Source organism: Ictalurus punctatus, chromosome 4, assembly GCF_001660625.3.
Source record: "Ictalurus punctatus breed USDA103 chromosome 4, Coco_2.0, whole genome shotgun sequence".
In the NCBI taxonomy this organism is placed as follows: domain Eukaryota; kingdom Metazoa; phylum Chordata; class Actinopteri; order Siluriformes; family Ictaluridae; genus Ictalurus; species Ictalurus punctatus.
Window position 1 is genome coordinate 12,888,229 of NC_071284.1, and position 15,946 is coordinate 12,904,174.

At 39.8% G+C, this 15,946-nt stretch overlaps 2 protein-coding genes across 4 annotated transcripts in view; one reads left to right on the plus strand and one right to left on the minus strand.

The window, feature by feature from the left end:
- Nucleotides 1–4,385, plus strand: part of slc24a1 (solute carrier family 24 member 1) — a 28,309-nt gene extending 23,924 nt beyond the window's left edge. The window contains exon 11 of the mRNA XM_017466612.3: nt 554–4,385. Within this exon, the coding sequence (XP_017322101.1) occupies nt 554–803 (250 nt within the window). The 3' untranslated portion in view covers nt 804–4,385. The remainder of the gene's footprint in view (nt 1–553) is intronic.
- Nucleotides 2,607–15,946, minus strand: part of dennd4a (DENN/MADD domain containing 4A) — a 31,855-nt gene continuing 18,515 nt past the window's right edge. For all 3 annotated transcript variants that reach the window (XM_017466609.3, XM_047154945.2, XM_017466610.3), the window contains 17 exons: nt 15,679–15,812; nt 14,945–15,077; nt 14,546–14,752; nt 13,703–13,831; nt 12,912–13,056; nt 11,312–11,434; nt 10,200–10,319; nt 9,066–9,955; nt 8,537–8,762; nt 7,255–7,346; nt 6,441–6,616; nt 6,134–6,251; nt 5,742–5,960; nt 5,453–5,582; nt 5,127–5,292; nt 4,975–5,039; nt 2,607–4,814 (listed from right to left, as the gene is read on the minus strand). In XM_017466609.3, the coding sequence (XP_017322098.1) occupies nt 4,678–4,814; nt 4,975–5,039; nt 5,127–5,292; nt 5,453–5,582; nt 5,742–5,960; nt 6,134–6,251; nt 6,441–6,616; nt 7,255–7,346; nt 8,537–8,762; nt 9,066–9,955; nt 10,200–10,319; nt 11,312–11,434; nt 12,912–13,056; nt 13,703–13,831; nt 14,546–14,752; nt 14,945–15,077; nt 15,679–15,812 (3,210 nt within the window). In that variant the 3' untranslated portion in view covers nt 2,607–4,677. The remainder of the gene's footprint in view (nt 4,815–4,974; nt 5,040–5,126; nt 5,293–5,452; nt 5,583–5,741; nt 5,961–6,133; nt 6,252–6,440; nt 6,617–7,254; nt 7,347–8,536; nt 8,763–9,065; nt 9,956–10,199; nt 10,320–11,311; nt 11,435–12,911; nt 13,057–13,702; nt 13,832–14,545; nt 14,753–14,944; nt 15,078–15,678; nt 15,813–15,946) is intronic.

Sequence of the window (15,946 nt, forward strand, 5' to 3'; positions counted from 1 at the left end):
CCATTGGGTATGATGGTCAGGTGTCCACATACTTTTGACCATGGATGTACCAGAAATTTATCAAAATCATGATAATATTTGATGCATTAAAATTAAAACAGTTACAATTAAAATTGGACAAAAATTGTGTAAATAGTATCTTCAATAGCGAGTAAAACTTCAGGTGTGACAGGACTTCAATAACAGGTAAAAAGTGTATTTTTCAGGGTGCTGTAGCCACTGAGCATGCACAATTCTCCATAACTAAGGTAATACTGCCCTGAATTCCCAGTGATTGTGTGTTACTTGCCTCACATTGCCATCTGATTGTGTGGTGTAGAATGATGCAGCACAACCCATATTATGAAATGGTTTCTTCTCACAATGTGCAATTGTTTTTTTGATGTAACCAAAATGTTACATCCTGTAGTTTTAAATGAAATCATATGAATAATTTTGTAAGCATCACTTAGCACAAATTATTAGAATAATAACAATTGCTTTCATGTTTAACATCAGAATTTTAATGTTGAGTTAGTATGCATATTTGAGTTGAATTCCCCTGTGTCTGCAGGTTGCCAGTGCCCTGGTTATTGTACTCATTTGCCAATGGGATGGCACCTGTGGCTGTCAGCAGCAATGGACTTTTCTGTGCCATCGTGCTGCTCTTTCTCATGCTCCTCTTTGTCATCATCTCCATCGCAGTCTGCAAGTGGAGAATGAATAAAATGCTGGGCTTCACCATGTTCATGCTCTACTTTGTGTTCCTTGTGCTCAGTGTCATGCTGGAGGACCGTATTATTGTCTGTCCAGTGTCAATTTGAGTAACACCTTGCCTCCCAGTGTTTACTGAAATGGCAAACACTCCAGCTCTAACCAGTCATTTGTCCTGGTCTATTTCACCCCTCCTAACCTCCAGAGGAGATATAACCAATTGGATACCTTCTTGTGCACCTGTGCATGTGTGCCAAGACCTTTCAACAATGTCACATGACAAGTGATGTATGATGCAGTATTTGCAGTAAGCACTGCTGTAATGCAGACATTTTCTCTATTTTCCCTATTTCTTCATACCTCGTACACAAATCAGACTACATATATGGAACTATCAACTTGGCAGCTCTTGAGTATGGTTAAAACTACAGGCTCCTGTCCTTTAAAGGTGGGGAGAGCCTCATCTCACTCCATCTTCTCCATCTTATCGCTTCTGTCTTGGTTAGTGTATTTTTTATACATCCCTCCTGTCTTGTCATCCTTGCCATCTAGACGACTAATGGGCCAGTGGCCATGTGCCACTAGTGTGAATAAGTTGTTTTCCCATTATTTTTTATTTAGAGGCAAACTCTGAAAGAAGGTTTCAGGGAAAGACAACTACATTACAGCATTACTTATTCAAAATATTGTGTCATACATCACTTTGTGACCTTGTGGTTATCTTTGGTTAACCAGGACTCACAGAACAACAGTTACATATGTATAAATCATTTAACACTGCTGCTTGTGAACACTGCATTAGCCATCTTTGTATTGTTGCTCTCTGGAAACTCTATAAAACTCAGATACATTCACAGTTGAGTCTATAATTATTATTTATTATCTCTCACAAACAAGTAAGACGACTATGGTGAGCCACTGTGCAATACACCACATGGTGGCATCTTATGCATTTTTATAGTAGCTGGTTTAAGCCTTTCAGTTAGTCGCTAATGCTGGTTCATGTTTGTGCACTCAATTTCCAGTGCATCATACTTGAACTATTCTGTGATGTACAGTTATGTATATTTTCCCCTTGTTCAGTCCACCAGCCTATAGTGAATATTCAAATGTATTGTTAACATTCAAAATTTCCATCCTAATGTAATACAAATGCAGATGCACACATTCGTAGATATTTGAGTGCAGAAAATATATGGTTTGTTTTTTGGATTATATGTTTGTGTGTGCAGAACTAATCTGTAGTGTTAGCTGTATAATACTCATTCCTAGATGACAATATTAGCATTCTGGCAAGTAATGTTTCACATATTTCTTGTGTAGTACATGTGTGCAGATACTTTTTTCAGGGTCTCCATTTAGTAGCATCTGTTTAAACTACTCTTGAAAGCATAGTCCTGCGTTTTATTTTAATTTTTTTTGCATCACATATATCTCTTTTTTGGTTTTATCACTGGTATCATGCAAATTAAATTATTCCAAAGGCTGTAGTCCTTTAAAAAGAGTAATGAAATTCAATGAATTGTTTATTGTAAAGTATGTAATTTACACTCATACTGCAATGGAATTATTTTTGTAAAACAACAGAAGAACATAATTTGTGGTTGTAAAAGACTTTTTTTTTTTTTTTCCTTTTTCAACTTTGAAATAGCTACCTGCAAGAAAATAGTCTTCTGTATTAGTCTTTATTTATTAATGTTCTAATAAATAAAATAAAATAAAAAAACAACAACAGATCATTTGCTTTGGGAGTAAATCCAAATAATGAGGGGAAAATGGTGCAGTTTTTTTTCTGTCATGCAAAATGTTTAGTGTAACATGGATAAACAGTGTTCCAAAAGTCCCATGTTTTTTCCCTCGCTCACTCAGTTTTCCTCTCTCAATTTCTAATAAATATGTTTCAAAGACAACACTGACCATTCGAGTGAGTTTATTTACAATTATAAACAGCTTTTGCAGATCCCAACCTGATCTGATGAAATAAGGACTATACAATATAAACAGGAATAAACACAAGAAATGATATGTGTAAAACGCATTGGGCCACAAAAGTACTTTAGCTTACAAAAATCATTTCATAAACCAACTTTCAACAATACTGAAATTATTACACATATTAAAATATTTTAATTAGCATACCAATCAAAACACCAGTTAGACTTTAGTAATGCAATCAGATAGGGATTTAGGATGCAGAAATTTTTTAATCATGAATGGCAGTGTCAGGGCATCAAATTTTTATAAATTTGAACAGCATCTGGTCAAACTGACTAGACTATAATTTCGCAGAGTGATATTCTTAAACATTGCATGTCATGTGTAATGCGTACAATGCATGTAAAAATTCATAACTGTAGACTGTGTAATACTACATGGAGTAATAAATTGTACAGTGTAGCTTAAATTAATATTACCAATTAATATTACCAAAGCAAATTAAGTTAGATTAAGCTGTGCAAAAATTTATATTTGCTGCAGCTAACATTTAAATTCATCACTCAAGATTTAACAGACTTAAGTGCTCATGTGCTCTTTATATCTGTAAATTTCATCTCATGTACCATTATCACATACCATTTCAAATTGTACCGTAAACAGCTTATATATTAAATAAAACGTGATAATATTGGAATCAAACACTCCAACAGCAGAAAACTGCCAATTTGTAAACATGTCTATATTTGTACATGTGGATTTAACTTTTACGTAAGGCTAAAATGATGCAACTAGCTCATGTCCTACACAAAAACACATTTCTTTTTTGTTTTTTTTAAAGAAAGAAAACAAACATATTTGTTAAAAACATTAAAAACATTTCACCTGTCTGAGAGGACCTGACTACTTGACATATTTCCTTAATGTGTTTAATATGATGCCAAACTGTCCATATGTACGCTTTAATTAAGACCAGTTCTAAAATATCTGAATCAACTTATGTGGGCAAGGAAATTATTCGTTTCAGGCTTGTAATATCGTAGAGTGGAGTTTAAATGTATTCTATGCAGTTTTAGTTGGTCTCCTTCCATTTTTTCAGCTCATTTAAAATCTTTAATAAGGCATTGTTTTAGTTGCTTAGTTGAATTACAATATTCACATATTATTACAGTCACCTTTTGTCATGCCTCAGAAACAGTCATGTAATTCATGAGTTAACATGTGATTTGGTCCAGTTCTGTACCTCATCTATTCAAAGGACAATACGCTTCACAGATATCACAATAATGGTCTCCAGGACCATATTCATAGACATACACACTTGCAAATTAAAACCAATACACTGCTTGGTACTGTCTTTACATATGAAGACAACTCCGTTATAACAAATACAAGTCTTAAAATATACCTTTATAATACAAATATTCTAAATAATAGAATAATAGGCTCTATACAGAAAGGTGAGTTTGTTTTGTGTTAATATACAAGTGTGTGTAGAATACTATGAGAGGAATGTGAGAAAATTTTAAAGTCTCATTTGGGGTTTGTTCATTGTGCTTTTCTACTAAGGGTCTTAAACAATACATACTGCTACTGGTCCCAAAACCACTCCACGACCCTCTCTATGTGATTTAATTGTGATGAGTGAGGCTATGACCTGAGCACTAGATGATATTGCTCCTAATCTACAATGGCCTCGGTAGTAAATATTACCTGAGTGAGGCTAAATGTTTAAATGTGTCCCGGGAATCCAGTGGGACATGTTTAGAAAGTTGAAATTTAGGGGACTATATGAGGTTAACAGAAACATTCACTATACATGACATAGTGTTTAAAAGGTGGTACACAGTAAATGGGAACAGACCACACACACGTTGGTTTTAACAGAGACCTCGGAAATGCCTCTAAGTGTCTACATGGCCCTGTTCAAAGCCAGAGGTAGCTTTGGTAGTAGTGAATCCTTCTTTGGCTGTCTCAGACTTCACATCTCTTCCTCAGGGTGATGGAGGGAGAGAAAGAAGAAGTGGGAGAATGATAGCATGAGAAAAATCACAGAATCGGCAGCCCAAAAGTCCTCCTACACTCCATGACCCCAGCACCGGGTGGGCGGTCACAGTTGTGGGTCAGCTTGACCTGGCTGGGGGTCAGTCGATCATACGCCAACTTGTACTCACGGTCAAAAGCATCTGAGGGGGCAAAAAACACAGGATGGTAAGATTCTCTGATTGACAGCTCCCAGAAAAAAACAGGTGTGAAGTGGGATGAACATTCCTGCACTTCCAGCAACCTGGTGGAACACCAAAGACACTGAACTATATTAAACATAGTATGAATCGTATGACTCACCAATGTTGATACTGTTCTTGCCCAATGCCACCAATGTCAAGAATAGGATATCTCTATACAGGCTCCTGTAAGCCAAAATGCAGGATTAGGCACTTTTCTTTCCTGTATGAGTGGTAAACAATGGAAAACCTGCCTCTTCTTAAGGCCATTACCGTTGCCTGATGAATCCCAGCCTGGACCCAAGCAGCTGAAGTATCTGGCTCATGGGCTGGTACACATCGTTCTTCTGAATGCTCCTAACAACACTCTGAAGAAGCTCCAGGCTCACAGGCTGTTTCTCCTCCAGCAAGGAGGAGACACAAACATTAGAGTTTGAACCTGTACAAATACAACCAGGATTAGAGAGAATAAGGTCATATACACATATTCTTATCATGGAAACCCATGCCAGCTATCATTTACAACAGCTTTGGTGAAGTGCCTGATATAGGTCCATTATGAACACATTAAGCTGAGAAGTAACAGACAAGGTTCTTACAGTGTGCGTTCCACAGCATGTAGCAGGGTGGGATAGGGTCCTGGTGCAGTTTGGGATTGTCCCACAAAATCTGGACTAACACATTCTTACTGTCCTCTGAGGCACTGCTCTGGAGAGGCTGTGGATCAATCTGCAAAACAGCATTACCACAAATTTGTAGGTAGCTTTGACAAGATATATGAAAACTTTCCTGACACAATAGATAACTGTGGCATGTTAAAACAGTTATTAAGAACATGCCCTCACATGTTTGGACACCAATAAGATGAAATGGAAACACAATGCCTACCTGAATGTTCTGGTTGCAGTGCTTGGAGCTAAGGATGAGGGCGGGCAGGCTGCTGGGCAGCTCCAGCCTGCGGAAAAACCACACCAGATTCCAGAAGACAATGGGGTGGTGGTCCACGATGGCTGGTGAGGAGATAGCCTGCTCGCCCTCGTTCTCCAAGAGGCTCTCCAGCTCCTTCCACAGCACCAGAGGACTCAAGTAGGGCACGGTGATTGGCTCCTAGAGCACAGAAAAAACAACATCAGAACAATATTTAGACCATCAAACTGGATTTTCTGAAAATGATCAAGATGGAAGTGATAATAATGAGAAAAGTAATAAACAACAAGTAGTAAAAAACAAAAAAAACTGAGCCATATGTTAAATGGATGTTGGGACAGCGAGGAACTTACTATGTGACTGCTAGCACTGTTGGAGGCACGGTCTGTGGATTCACTGTTTGGCTCCTCTTCGATCTCTGAAGCATCATTTGTTTCTGTCTGGGAACTAGGCAGCTCTTGAAAAGGAATTCTGGACACAGTGTACAAACTTGTGTTTATGACTTGCCTCGGACTTGCCTGTTTTTAAGTACACCCCCTGACCTTCACATACACTGTTGCAACAATTTATACATTACATGACTGCAATAAAGAGTTTTATGAGCAAGTGAAATAAGTAACAAATTCAGAAATCCCTCTTGACCAAGTAAGAGTTACTTGCCTGTCCCGGCTGGTGAGGTCTTTTATGTCCACATTAAGCAGGGGCAAGAAGGCTGAGCCACAGAAAGGGCAAGTGCTATTCAAATTGGAGTCATCGGCTGTCCAGCCAGCCATGATCTCCTCATCATATGCCAGGCACTCGCAGGTGTTGCATCGTGAGCAACTGGACATGCGCACCTGCACACACATTAATCACACTCACGTCTACAGTCCATTTTGACACTCAGAGTATTTTACACAGTTTAGCATCGGAAAGTAGTATTATTTAGTTTGAATTTTAGAAAAACAGGGCCTCAGAGACAGCAGGGGGATATGGATGTATACAAATGAATGTCTTTTTATTGACTGCATATATATAGCATGTGCTCTATTTATATTTACAATAGCTACTTTGTTTTTATTTAACTTAATTCAAATCGTTGCTGGTGGAAGTGATGTATTAGCATGAAATACTCTTTGGGCTATACTGTATAGTTTTAAAAATGCAGGCCTACTGCATTATCCTTTAAACTTAATCTCTTAATCTCAGTTCAGTACAAATAGACACCTACACCTGATTCTAAATTCCACACAATTTCAAAAGGCGATTTGTTTTGATTGACATTTATGATAAACTATCAAATGGGCCTACTCCATAAACATGAGTTGAATACATGTGCCAATCTACATAATTCTTTTATAAATTCTAAGCTCAGCGTTAAATGTAAGGCAAGGCAGAAAAACAGCCAAAATTTAATAATGTGAAGGGTTTTCCTAGGCCACCACACAAACAAATGACAAAGTAAAAGATCTCACTGTTGTGGAGCCACTCTCACCTCTATGTCGTAATTCTGCTGGGCTGGTGTGAGGCTGGCATCAGGACACACGTCTGGGGTTTGTGGGGCTTTCACTACTGCAAGTGACGATCCTAGTCACAAAAGAGAAACACACACATCACTCAGTGAAGTGCAGAGAGACTCAGTCCTACGTCTTGACATTCATCTCAGTGTGTTCTCCGTTGAATAAGGGCATGTTTCATAATGATGGATAGTGATGAATACTGATAACCGACTTTATGAATGCTAATTTTGATAGGGCACAGCATACAATGAGCACACTCCCTTGAGTTGATAATAAGCAGAAAGGTTCTACAGAGGCGTACGGTATGTCTGTGTCACATCTGAGTGATGATTAGGGAACACTTCAGCTTGGTTGCCTGATTGAAGAGTTCCAATCAAGGTCTCCAATCTGTGCCAGATGCACTCTGAGGCTTGTCTGCTGGTATAATTCAGCAGCCACTGGGGCAGAAACAAATCCATCTTGCCACACTTACACTCAACAAGAACAAAACAGCCAAGAGGCTACCTAAGCATGATGCTCAACGAGCCAAATGGAGGACATACATAAATGTATGTAATATTATTTGAGGCATTTGTATACTCAAGGACCCGCTGTATGGTTGATCAACTATATTTTACTCACCGAGTCCTTACAAGGTTGTCTGCAATCTCATCATTCACAGGCATTGTAATAAATATGTCATGAACCTTCTTAGGTGATTTTCCAAACTCAAATTCCCGGCTGAGTAATGTGTTATGTGACGTATTAATGTATTATGTGATGTGTTAAAAACATGTTTACATCCAAACGATGTAAAATCTCATAACTCAAATCATTAGTGCTATCAGACCCAAAGATTATATAAGATATATGAACTTCCAGAGAATATTGTTTTCTAATTGTATTATAAGGTACATGCAGGTTTGTCCAGCTGATTTCAGCAGTGCACGACCAGGGGTGTTACGTCCAAGTAGTTCTTTGCTGAGTCTTGTTTGCATTTAAATATTCAAATGGCACATTAAAAAAAAATGTTTCTTACTTTGTTTTTTAATCATTTTTTTAAATCATCCTGCTGCAATATTTTTTCCTTCTGTGCACTCATTGTGTTCCCAAGATTCTGTAGCTACCCTTGTTGCTATTTCCAGTGGATTTGCACTCACATTTTATTTGAATTCTTAATTACACGCAACAATAAGAGTGACAACTTCTGATTGCGATTTAGCAGGCTATAATTAGGGATTCAAAATTAAGGGCACACACACTCACACACACACTCACCAAGGAGGGAGGTCTGACGGAAAAGCCTGGGAGGTGCAGAAGGACTCTCTAAGCAGAGGCTGTTCCTGTTTGGACTCCTCTTGAAGTGAGTGACGCCGAGAGAGGCATCTCTCAGGGGGGAGGAGAGACTTTCTGGGTCAGGACAGAGTTCGCCCTCAAACAGAGAGGAGCAGTCAGGCTCACCTGAGCCCAGCGAAGACACGCTGACCCAATCCGAATTCAGGTCCTGGAATAAAAATACAAGAGTCATGAGGACATTCAGGAAACAGAGCACAATATAGAGAGAATACACTTTCTTCACCTGTGCAATGGAAAATGCAACAACAAAAACATTTTCTTTAATTATTCTTAATTATTATTTAGAGGTGCCAACAATGTATAGGCCCAAATATCAGTCCTAATGTGGTACATGCATGTTTGCACAAAGGTTCTATGTCTTACAGTGAAAAATTGTCATGCTTTTCAATTTAGTTGAATGGAGTTTAAATATAGGTGAATGGGAAGGAACTGCACTAACATGTGGACTTACCTGTGCAATGGAAGTCTGTGAGGAGAGCCTCGAATAGAGACGGCTAGCTTTCTCAGCCACACCCTTGCCTGCAGACATGAAGCTGCTCCTGAATACATCGAGTGTGGGTGTGAGCAGGGATTCCATGGAGAACGAGGAGGCAGAAGGGCTGGGTGAGGAGGGTGATGCTAATGAGGTGGGCCGGGCTTCCTTGCTCCTACGTGGGCATCCTAGTGGAAGTGAGGGCGAGGAGAATAGTCTGCTCCGGGGCTGGGGCTGCAACTGGGTGCTTGGTGATCCTGGTACAGCAGTCTGGCGAGGCGAGCTATGTGGTGAGGGGCTCTGGATGCTGCGTAGTTCTGTGCTGAGTGAACGTTGACTAACAGGGCTGCTCAGGTGTTCCATGTGAAGCTGGATCTCCTCAGCCAGGTGACGGCGTGTGTCAGGGGCATCATCTGTCTCTCTTTTCTCACCTGGCTTGCTCTCGGCTGCTAGAAGGGACAAGGGATCAAAGCCAGACTCGATCCCTGTCCGTTGCGGCACACGGCCTAGAGTGCTGCTGAAGCTCATGCTCCTTGCCACACTGCAATGTGCATTGCTAATGATAGTCTCCGTGGCAACTGTGCAACTTGTACGCCTCTCTGTGGCAGGTATGCGTGGGTATGTGGTGCCTGTTGCTTCCTCCATCTCCTCCTCATCTGGATATGTTTGCTTCTGTTCACACCCATCAGTGACATTCAGCAGCTTATCAGAAGTCAGCTCTACTGTACCAGGTCTCACAGTATTTTTTCCAAAGATGTCCAATGAGTTGGGACGTTTGAGCACAACTGCACTGTCTCTTACACCTGAAAGATATAGTGGTCTCTGTGCAGCAGATGAGTCCTTTTTTACAGATGTACTTGTCTTGGCCACTAAAAATATGGACAAAAAGTAATCATGAAATATGGACACAAATAAAACACACTCCCAACAAGCATGCTTCCAGAAAGACAGCTCGTATTTGTACCTCAGTGTGATATACAAGCTTCGACCTTCAACAGGAGAGGGCAAGCATTTTATGGTTATATAATAACTTGCAACACCACACTACACCACTTGGTGGAGTCTTACAGCTCACACCTGCACTACTGAAAAACAACAGGAAGCACAACTCACATGGAATGCTGTCTCTCTCTTTCTTCTCTTTCATGTGAGGAGAGCTGTCCTGCTCTTCTCTTGCCCCCATCCGTACCTCCTCTTTAGACAGCGAGTCATAGCCCTGATCTGATTGTCCACCTGCAACAGAGCATATACAGGACATAAGAGGCATTGTGAAGCGCTCACGAGAAAGATGAAAAATGAATTGCACGCTACACCTAACAGGTTCATTTATTATACCACTGTCATGTTCTGGTCAAAGAGAGCTAGAAGAGGAGATTCATTGCAAACATAAGCTGCAAGCAATTAATAGGTTTGTCAATCATGATGTACGAAGAGAAACTCCACCTAAATTAATCAAACTAAAAAAGCAAATGTGACAGAAGTTATAATAACGGATTTAGTAGGTTACGCAAGACACTCTGATTTAGCGTGCACCTACACAGCTGAACACTGCGGTTACTGAGCTATATCCAGACTCATCACACGCAAGACTTCACTGCACAGGTACTGCACCACAAAATATGAACACACTGAGAACAGACCTCTGAAAAAGCAACTAAAGTACTGATAAACCTACTGAAACATGTCAAAAATATGGTCGATCTCTACCTTCATATGTAAACTAAAAAAAAATACGTTTTTAAAAAGTTATTTTACTTGCAGTTATTTTAGTTAATCTTCCTCTTCCACTTTCTTTGTCAGACTCCTGCTGAGAGACTGCATACAAAAACTGAGTATGTTTGAGTCTCTCCTGTCAAAACTCAGTTTATGCCTATCAGACCCCTCCTGTGAGCAGCACTGGTATATGTTCCTCTAAAACACCCATTTTACATTCTGCTATGCCTCTCCGTTTCCCTTTCTTCTCTTCCTCTATGTGATGACATCTCATGCTGTGTGTTACAGCATTTGTGGCATGTTCCTACAAGAGTGCACGCTTTATTTCCACTGTGAGAAATAATCTCTCTTGTATCAATTCAACCTTTTCAGCAAGGTAAGAGAAAAAGAGAGAGAGAGAGAGAGAGGTAGAAAACTGGTGAACAAGTGTGACCTTGATACTCTAGGAAGAAAAAGAAAGGACATGAGAGAACAGACACATGAATGACCCAGAGTGAGGGCAGACAGGGCACCTGTGCTGGATCCATCATCGCTGGAGTCCATTTTGGTGAAGTCAGTATCGATAGAGGCTTGCTCTGCTGAGTCATTAGTGCTGTCCAGACTGCCATGGCTCACGCTGTCCAGATCACTGGTGTCTGCACACAAAACCAACACACAACATTCAGTCAGCTAGAAAAACTTTCCCTGTTTAATTCATAGAAATCTACAAAGATCATTAACAGCATAATCAATTACTGCATCTCATTTAGCTGAAACCACCTGCTGATCTTTAATCCCTGGAGACAGACCTGAATCACACTTGGATGAGACCTCTAATTGGATATAATAAAATTTCAGCCTATTACTACATGTGGTAATGAGCTGATCAGTGCGACACTGAGAATGTTGGAGATGTGATTATGAGCAGTCTAAAGTGTGACAGCTCGGGAAGCAGCTATCAGTTCTATCTTAATTGGACCTATTGATGCCTAGCTGCATAGACTGGCACTTAATAATATTTATGGGGAAATATGGAAATGACTGAGGAGAAATATGGAGATGACCGATTTCCTGAGGAATTAGGCTTCAGTTAAGGAGCCCTGCTAAGTCATTCATCGATATTGTGGTATGTTTTAACATATTTCAGCCTTGCTATTGTTTCATGCGCCTCATATCTGACAAGAACACAAACATAAAATAAAGAGCAGCATGACACAGACTGTAAAGATTGGCCATAAATCAAGAGTGGCAAAGATTCTGGATGCATGGAGGTGCTTGAAAAATAACAAAAATGTACTGTTGCATTTGCTCGAAGATAAACCAGTTTATTACCATTGAAAGTAGCATGCACTGACGTTTTAACGCACAATCAGACTCAGACCATGTGTTAAGTGAGGAATAAATCACAACAGGTGAGCCGTTGTAGGACAGTAATCGAGTGGTGTGATGCTCTTCATTAAAAATGCAAATTTACCTAAATGTAAAGCACTTCTGAGGGTTTAAATATGTTGTCAAGCTATATTATGTGACCTGGTTCTAAAGAAAAGAATGCAGAAGCAAAAGCAGCACTTTACTAAGGCAAACAGTGCTATCTGTTTACTAGCCTTCACCCAAAACAGCTGTCTGTAAGTAACTGGACAACGACAGTGAAATGGAGCAGCAGGATGATTATTGAAGTGTACAAAAGCAGCCTAACTTCTCAGATGCAGCCAAATTCCTCAAATCTCATAAAATTATGCTTTAGGCCAATAAAACATGATCCTAGCACAATATTCAGGAAGTAAGCAGGAACTGATGACTGGATATAGATTTTTATTTTGTTAAATGTCAAATTATTTTAAGTTTTTTGAAATGTATGAGATTGTATAGACTAAACCTTATATATATATATATATATATATATATATATATATATATATATATATATATATATATATATATATATATATATAAATATAAAGGTTAAAATAATCATATTAAGGCTAATATTTTGCATTTTAACTTCATGGTACATTGTTACATTTTAAATATGTACAAATACTAAAATATTATAAACATTGTATTCCAGTGCAATTAATTAATTGTTTAAAGGATGTTTTTTTGTTTACCATTTCTGTGTGATTAAGTATGTACCTGAGAGATGGGGATCTTTGGCATGACTAGCCTGTCTCCTCCACACTTGTTTGAACTGCACCACACCACGGACCACATTGCGCAGTTTACCCCACAGGAAATAGCCCCCTCTAGTGGAAGAAGGCCATGTGCTCTCCAACACCGCCTGGGAAGGCAACAAAAGAAGGAGAGAGAGATGATGAGCACATGCACTCATACGGGGACACACGGACACAGACGGACAGATGGACACACACACACACACACACACACACACACACACACACACACACACACACACAGAAACAGATTAAGCAAGTAATTCTTCTTTGTAACCCCCTCCATTATGTTAAGAAGATTGTGTTCTCTTTCAAGGACTGGCTGTAATTACGCTGAAAGAACAGGAACAACTCTCAGCTGTCCAGACTTGTGTGTCTATTTATGTGTTTTCTAGATGTTTTTTGGGGATTTTTTCAAGGCAGAGAAATGCTAGCTGTCCCACGGGAGCCTAACTACCCGCAGGCTCATGAATCTTATGAAACCCAAGCACCTGAAACAAAGACTATATGCTAGCTCTGAAATTAGATTAGGTATTCAAATTCAGTCTGAGTGCTCCCAAGTCCACATTCATTTGAACATACATCTTCACAAAGCAATCTCCTACATGGTGTACTATAGACAGCTCTACATGGTGTAGTATAGAACACGAATACAGCAATTGAATACAATGCATTCTCCAGACAGCTGCAGGATGTTCCCTACTACATTGTTCATTGCAAGTGGCTTCCTGTAAATATAAACGTGACACTCACTCTGTTATAGTATCCATATGTTATGGCATTGGGCTGAACTCCAGCCTTCTTCATCTCAAACAACACCCGAACAGCCAGGACCGGTTGCCCGTACTGCCCACAGAGCTGCATCAAGATCCGGTAACACACCTGAAGATAAACACAAACTTTGACTTTCATCACTTCTTTGTATTCACACCATGCACACAAGTTAAAGCATTTTAACAGTGTGGTTACTCCCAAAGTGAAAAGGGTCCAAAGAAATCGCATTTAAATATTCTATTCTGATGCTGAGGTGCACCAGAGACCTTCTGACAGTCAGTATCTGATGACAGTTTTTTTTAGAGTCATACCGTACAGTTCCTTATTAAGTATAAGTATGATGACTTCTAGCTCATTCATTAAAAACAAAGCTGAATGAAAACCAAACAATAAATAACTCAAAAACACAAAATAATGCATACTGCATGATCATTCAGCTATATTTTGTCAGTGGTGGTTTGTTCAGTGTATTTTATGTGTGTTTTATGCGTTGTATATATATTATATATATATATATATTACACATTTGTTTTGTGTTACAGATACATTACACATTCATTTACTGTTATGTACTGTACACATTAAATATTTGTTTTATGTGCTGCATGTACAGTATTTTATGTACTGTTTTAAAATCATCCTTGTATGTCAACCTGCCACAGGAGCAGCAGATGGAAACTAGTGAGTTAGCCAAGTCTGGCACATTTACATTACAGAGGTTATATTTATTAATGTGTAACTGATTTTATAATTATAAGAATAAACAAATGCTTGGCCAAGCAATTTCTAACAGAAACATCTGTGTTTATTTTTGGTGTTTACCTCGTCAGGTGGCTGCAGCTTCTTGTCCTGCATCATCCTCAGGACATCGTAGGCAGCTCGGAGTGCCCGCACCTTAGAGTGGCACGCTGCTACATAGCCTGGCAGGCAGATGAACCACAGGCCATGGCAGTGGCGCAGCAGACACTTGGACCACATGTGGGGTATGGACGAGTATGTCTTGGCCATGCGCTGAGCTGATTTTATCTCCTGATAAAAGGAATAGGATCAGAGAGAGAGAGAGAGAGAGAGAGAGAGAGAGAGAGAGAGAGAGAGAGAGTGAGAGAGAGAGAGTGAGAGAGTGAGAGAGTGAGTGTGACTGGGTGAGTGGAAGTTAAAAAGAAAGAGCAGCAGTAGCCATGCTCTTTCATCTGGACAGAGAAATGGATAGGCGACACACACCTGTTTGGAGCGGCGGAAAATGGCGGCTGGGCTCCCAGGGCTGGTGTGTCTAGAGTTTGAAGTTGCCATAGGGGTGCCGGGGCCCTCCTGGGGTTCACAGAGTTCAGCATTCAGCACGGGAAAGCCGCTGTAGCTACAAAACACTCATAGGTTATCCATCAACACTGCAGCACTTTCATCCATTTGTCCTACATAGATTCGAATAGGTTTGTTAGATTTGGTTGGTGAATGCGATTTGCAATGCAGCAGAGCAGAAGAGCTTTTGTTTTTCAATTATTCTGGCTCCAAATTCCTGGCACGTACTGTATGCACCACGCAAACACAGAATAATTGCAAAACATGTGGCATTTGCCACAGTGATTGAGAAATTTTTCAAACTGAATATGCATAAGCTTGAAATGGGAGGCTGAAAAACAGCACATTAATAGCTAAAGCTCTAAAGCTGTAAATTTGATCACATGCTCTGCTAGGAGTCTATAATTCTGGATGGTGCATGAGGAGATTTGTAGATGTTGGAATTCAGGGAGATTTTTAATGTGGGCTTTACATCCTCTGGGGAATAGCGGAGGATTGCAGAGAGCTTTTTCTGTTGCCAAGAAGAGCTTGTCATGACTCTTGTTTTGTAATGCTGTGCATGTATGCCTTTTTTCTGTGTGTGTGTGTGTGTGTGTGTGTGTGTGTGTGTGTGTGTGTGTGTGTGTGTGTGTGTGTGTGTGTGTGTGTGTTTGTGTTACCTATAAAGCATGGAGGGCTCCTCTCCCTCAGGCACAGGAGGAAGCTCTGGAGGTGTGATGAACACTGTGTGCTCACTGCGATGTGATTTGTCCAGCTCAATAAGCCTGGTGTCTTCTGGCCTCTCACTGTCCACCTGAGATTGAAGCATACTCATTATAAACTCGCCATAAACACACAAAAACACAATGGCCCGACAAGAGACTTCCTGCAGTCTGAGAGCTGAATGATAGAGTATCAAACAAGACTTGATAATCTAATGGCTAAACT